The sequence below is a fragment of the Hyla sarda genome, chromosome 3, assembly GCF_029499605.1.
Source record: "Hyla sarda isolate aHylSar1 chromosome 3, aHylSar1.hap1, whole genome shotgun sequence".
NCBI lineage: Eukaryota > Metazoa > Chordata > Amphibia > Anura > Hylidae > Hyla > Hyla sarda.
In genome coordinates this window covers 427,445,170-427,451,169 of record NC_079191.1, presented here as the reverse complement: position 1 = coordinate 427,451,169, position 6,000 = coordinate 427,445,170, and the positions used below count along the sequence as shown (strand labels likewise).

The 6,000-nt window shown below is 41.9% G+C and overlaps 1 protein-coding gene across 2 annotated transcripts in view; it reads left to right on the top strand.

The window, feature by feature from the left end:
* Nucleotides 1–6,000, top strand: part of LOC130363090 (calpain-8-like) — a 76,953-nt gene that overhangs the window by 3,575 nt on the left and 67,378 nt on the right. For both annotated transcript variants that reach the window (XM_056568437.1, XM_056568438.1), the window contains exons 2-3: nucleotides 959–1,028; nucleotides 4,460–4,578. In XM_056568437.1, coding sequence (XP_056424412.1) covers nucleotides 959–1,028; nucleotides 4,460–4,578 — 189 coding nt within the window. The remainder of the gene's footprint in view (nucleotides 1–958; nucleotides 1,029–4,459; nucleotides 4,579–6,000) is intronic.

The window sequence follows — 6,000 nt, the reverse complement described above, 5'->3', positions numbered from 1 at the left end:
CACACACATATATATGCACACACATATATATGCACACACATATATATATGCATATATACATACATACATACATACATATATATCCCTGTGGTCCCTTACCCTTGTTACCGGTTTGCGCTCATCAGGCTGATCTTGAGCCTCCACTACCTGGGAGCTGTGGTACATATCTGTGGCAGTGCCTCCACCCAACAGATCATCCAGGGTAGGGATGTGGGGTCCCATTGGGAACATCTTCGAGAAAACGATAAGACTGACACTGACACAAAGGGAAAATGTTAATCCTGGTGGTGGGCCTTGAGGACTGGGTTGGGGACACTTAAATGTTTTCAAATCAACTTGTGCCAAAAAGTCATACAGATTTGTAAATTACTTCTATATAAAAATCTTAATCCTTCCAGTACTTATCAGCTGCTGTATGCTCTAGAGGAAGTTGTGTAGTTCATTCCAGTCTGACCACAGTGCTCTCTCTGCCGACACCCCTGTCCGTGTCAGGAACTGTCCGGAGCAGGAGAGGTTTGCTATGGGGATTTGCTTCTACCCTGGACAGTTCCTGACACGGACAGAGGTGTCAGCAGAGAGCACTGTGGTCAGACTGGAAAGAACTACACAACTTCTGGAAAATGACTTATTATAAGGTTATGTAAGAGATTCCGCCCTGCGGCTTTCACCATTTGTAGGAAACTGGTAAGAACAATCTCCTCGATCTGAGACAGTGTTTCCCAACCAGGGTGCCTGCAGCTGTTGCAAAACTACAACTCCCAGCATGCCCGGACAGCCAACGGCTGTCCGGGCATGCTGGGAGTTGTAGTTTTGCAACAGCTGGAGGCACCCTGGTTGGGAAACACTGATCTGAGAAGATAAGAAAGGTGATAGGGGAAGGGCTGGAGCGGAGTGTGACATCGCCCGGAGATACATTATCACCTCCATATCTAACAATGTTATTCTTCACCTCCAACAGGACATTAAACCCAATCCTCAGTTTATTAATGAAGGGGCAAGTCGTGCGGATGTCCGCCAGGGGGCGCTGGGTAAGTGGTGACATCCAGACTGAAGACCCAACCCTGTGTATTATAGCCGGGGTGACCAGGTCACCAGAGAGTTAATAATTCCCTTCATACATGTGAGAATTATACTGTAAACATGACATAAAATGACTTACAACCGGTTTCACTTGTCTCCAAGTTATTTCCACCATAAAATGGCGCCAGTATTTTCCTGTCTCGGCCTTGTTAGTGCTGCGTGTTTGTTCGTCCATCTCTATCTGTCTTCGTCTGGTTGTATTGTTTGCAAGACCTTCATGTCTATGTCTTGTCCAGTCTGTCTTATATCTCATACAGTATTGGTTTTGTTGATATTGTTAGTCTTCTGCTGTCTATGTCTTGTCCAGTCTGTCTTATATCAGTTTTATTGATATTGTTAGTCCTCTGCTGTCTATGTCTTGTCCAGTCTGTCTTATATCAGTTTTATTGATATTGTTAGTCCTCTGCTGTCTATGTCTTGTCCAGTCTGTCTTATATTGGTTTTGCTGATATTGTTAGTCCTCTGCTGTCTATGTCTTGTCCAGTCTGTCTTATATCCCATATTGGTTTTGCTGATATTGTTAGTCCTCTGCTGTCTATGTCTTGTCCAGTCTGTCTTATATTGGTTTTGCTGATATTGTTAGTCCTCTGCTGTCTATGTCTTGTCCAGTCTGTCTTATATCCCATATTGGTTTTGCTGATATTGTTAGTCCTCTGCTGTCTATGTCTTGTCCAGTCTGTCTTATATTGGTTTTGTTGATATTGTTAGTCCTCTGCTGTCTATGTCTTGTCCAGTCTGTCTTATATTGGTTTTGTTGATATTGTTAGTCCTCTGCTGTCTATGTCTTGTCCAGTCTGTCTCATATGTCCTATTAGTTTTGTTGATATTGTTAGTCCTCTGCTGTCTATGTCTTGTCCAGTCTGTCTTATATCTCATATTGGTTTTGTTGATATTATTAGTCCTCTGCTGTCATTGTCTTGTCCAGTCTGTCTTATATATCATATTAGTTTTGCTGATATTGTTAGTCTTCTGCTGCCTATGTCTTGTCCAGTCTGTCTTCTATCAGTTTTGTTGACATTGTTAGTCTTCTGCTGCCTATGTCTTGTCCAGTCTGTCTTATATCAGTATTGTTGATATTGTTAGTCCTCTGCTGTTTGTCTTGTCCAGTCTGCCTTATATCAGTTTTGTTGATATTGTTAGTCCTCTGCTGTCTTTGTCTTGTCCAGTCTGTCTTCTATCTCATATTGGTTTTGTTGATATTGTTAATACTCTGCTGTCTATGTCTTGATGGTTTAACAATATCATCAAAACCAATATGAGACAAACTGGACTAGACATACCTAGCAGAGGAATGAAAATATCAAAAACACCAATATAAGACAGACTAAACAGGACATAGACAGCAGAACACTAACAATATAAACAAAAACAATATGAGACAGACTGGACAAGACATACACACAGAGTGTCTCATATTGATTTTGTAGCTATTGTTAGTGCTCTTCTGCCTTTGTCTTGTTTAGTCTACTATATATATTTGTTTTCTTGATATTGTTAGTCCTCTGCTGTGTTCTGCGGTCTTGTCCAGTCAGTCGCATATTGGTTTTGTTGATATTGTTAGTCCTCTTCTGTCTATATCTTGTCCAGTCTATTTTGGGTTTAACATTTCCTATTGAAAGTTTCTCTGTTTAGTCTGTTTCCCCGTTGTGTTTTGTTGTTTGCACATCCTGCAAGACTACTACTCCCATTGGCCAGTAAGTTGCCTTTTGCTTCTGAAATTTGATACAAGCTTAAATGGGTTATCCTGGAAAAAACATATATATATATATATATATATATATATATATATATATATATGTATATATATATATATATATATATATATATGTACTCAGATACCCCCAGGACTTATAGTAGGAGTTATAAAAAATTTTTTTTTTAAGGGGTATTCCAGGAAAAAACTTTTTTTTTTTTTTTTTTTAAGATCAACTGGCTCCAGAAAGTTAAACAGATTTGTAAATTACTTCTATTAAAAAAATCTTAATCTTTTCAGTACTTATGAGCTGCTGAAGTTGAATTGTTCTTTTCCATCTAAGTGCTCTCTGATTACACGTCTCTTGGGAGCTGTCCAGAGTAGAAGCAAATCCCCATAGGGACTGCACAGAGCAGAATAGGTTTACTATGGGAATTTGCTTCTACTCCAGACAGCTCCCGAGACACGTGTCATCAGAGAGCACTTAGACAGAACAACTCAACTTCAGCAGCTGATAATTATTGGAAGGATTAAGATTTTTTGTAATAGAAGTAATTTACAAATCTGTTTAACTTTCTGGAGCCAGTTGATCTAAAAAAAAAAAAAAAAAGTTTTTTTCCTGGAATACCCCTTTAAATAATTTTTTTTTATAGCTCCTACTATAAGTCCTGGGGGTATCTGAGTACTTTGAGTTCCCCTTTTTGCTATATGTACCAACTGGCACCATCCATTTAAGATGACCATACACTTTTTGAGTCCATACATATTTGGGCATCCTATTTTTTGGCCATCTTTTGCTACTGTCAACACCCCCCCCCCCCCCCCCCCTGGATAATACTAATTCTACATAAGGAAGATATTGGTCAATGGATTTGCCCAATTCTGTGGGCAAATGGAAAATCACATATACTGTACCTTGATCAGGGTTTTCCAAACAGTGTGTCTCCAGCTGTTGCAAAACTACAACTCACAGCATGCCCGGACAGCCAGCGGCTGTCCGGGCATGCTGTGAGTTGTAGTTTTGCAACAGCTGGAGACACACTATTCGGAAAACACTGACCTAAAGTCTCTTAAAGGGGTACTCCGGTGAAAATTTTTTTTCTTTTAAATCAACTGGTGCCAGAAAGTTAAACATATTTGTAAATTACTTCTATTAAAAAATCTTAATCCTTCCTGTACTTATTAGCTGCTGAATGCTACAGAGGAAATTCCTTTCTTTTTGGAACACTGATGACATCACAAGCACAGTGCTCTCTGCTAACATCTCTGTCCATTTTAGCAACCATGCATAGCAGATGTATGTTAAGGGCAGCATGGTGGCTTAGTGGTTAGCACTGCTGCCTTGCAGTGCTGGGGCCTTGGGTTCAAATCCCACTAAGGACAACAATAAATAAATAAAGACTTATTATTATTATAATAACGTCAGCAGAGAGCACTGTGCTCGTGATGTCATCAGAGAGCATTCCAAGAAGAAAAGAATTTCCTCTGTAGTATTCAGCAACTAATAAGTACAGGAAGGATTAAGATTTTTTTATAGAAGTAATGTAAAAATATGTTTAACTTTCCGGAGCCAGTTGATTTAAAAGAAAAAAGGTTTTCACCGGAGTACCCCTTTAATCCTGATGTCTTTAAAGTTCTGATTTTATATAGTGGCGGCCCGGTAACAATAGATTCTTTATTGTACAGGTGACTGCTGGCTTCTCTGTTCTATCGCTTCTCTGACTCTGAACACGGAATGTCTCTGCCGCGTTGTCCCCATCGATCAACACTTTGACACCGACTACGTAGGGATCTTTCACTTTAAGGTAGCGCAAAAATGTAAAAACATTGTTAGGACCTATTGTCTAGTTTTTATGTTAAACGACTTTAAAATAGGATAGGGGATGAGATGTCTGATTGCAGGGGACCCTCCGCTGGGGAGCCCCACGATCTCCAGCGCAGCATCGCAGTGCCGGATGACTGCCAAACACAGCTGCCATTCATGTCTATAGGAGGAGGCGTCGTGATGGCCCGGAGATCGCGGGGGTCCCCAGTGGCGGGACACAGACGATCAGACATCTTATCCCTTATCCTTTGGATAGGAGATAAGATGTTTTTCGGCAGAGTACCCCTTTAAAGAGTACCTCTCATGATCTTGTTACATTTTATAATCTTCCCAGGTCACTGCCCCCATCATAATAAACCACCCCCTGCCTTTATTTTTATTATTTGTTAGTTTTCTACCTTGATATTTCTCTGTATTTTCTGCTCACTCTCTGTCAGATTCACAGACTGGGAAGGGGCGTTCCCCAGCAGGCGTGACATCATCTGAAGCCATACAGGGGAGAACTTCCTCCCTCACTCTGCTACATACAGCCCAGAGCAGTTCAGTGTGAGATGAGCTATGATTGGATTAGGCTGCACACACACCCCGCAGCACTCCAGACTGCATTTCCTGTTTTTGGACTTCTGCCAGGCCAGCAGGAGTCCAAAGTCTGTGCAAGAGATGGGGGGGAAATGTGCTCTGGACAAGTAGGGAGACACCTAGTGGCAGCTTTTTTTAACCCCTTAACGACGCAGGACGTATATTTACGTCCTGCGCCGGCTCCCGCGATATGAAACGGGATCGCGCCCCGATCCCGCATCATATCGCGTCGGTCCCGGCGCTCATCAACGGCCGGGACCCGCGGCTAATACCACACATTGCCGATCGCGGTGATGTGCGGTATTAACCCTTTAGAAGCGGCGGTCAAAGCTGACCACCGCTTCTAAAGTGAAAGTGACCCGGCTGCTCAGTCGGGCTGTTCGGGACCGCCGCGGTGAAATCGCGGCGTCCCGAACAGCTGACCAGACACCGGGAGGGCCCTTACCTGCCTCCTCGGTGTCCGATCGACGAATGACTGCTCCGTGCCTGAGATCCAGGCAGGAGCAGTCAAGCGCCGATAATGCTGATCACAGGCGTGTTAATACATGCCAGTGATCAGCATAGGAGATCAGTGTGTGCAGTGTTATAGGTCCCTATGGGACCTATAACACTGCAAAAAAAATGTTAAAAAAAAGTGTTAATAAAGGTCATTTAACCCCTTCCCTAATAAAAGTTTGAATCACCCCCCTTTTCCCATAAAAAAAATAAAACAGTGTAAAAATAAAAATAAATAAACATATGTGGTATTGCCGCGTGCGTAAATGTCCGAACTATAAAAATATATAATTAATTAAACCGCACGGTCAATGGCGTACGCGCAAAA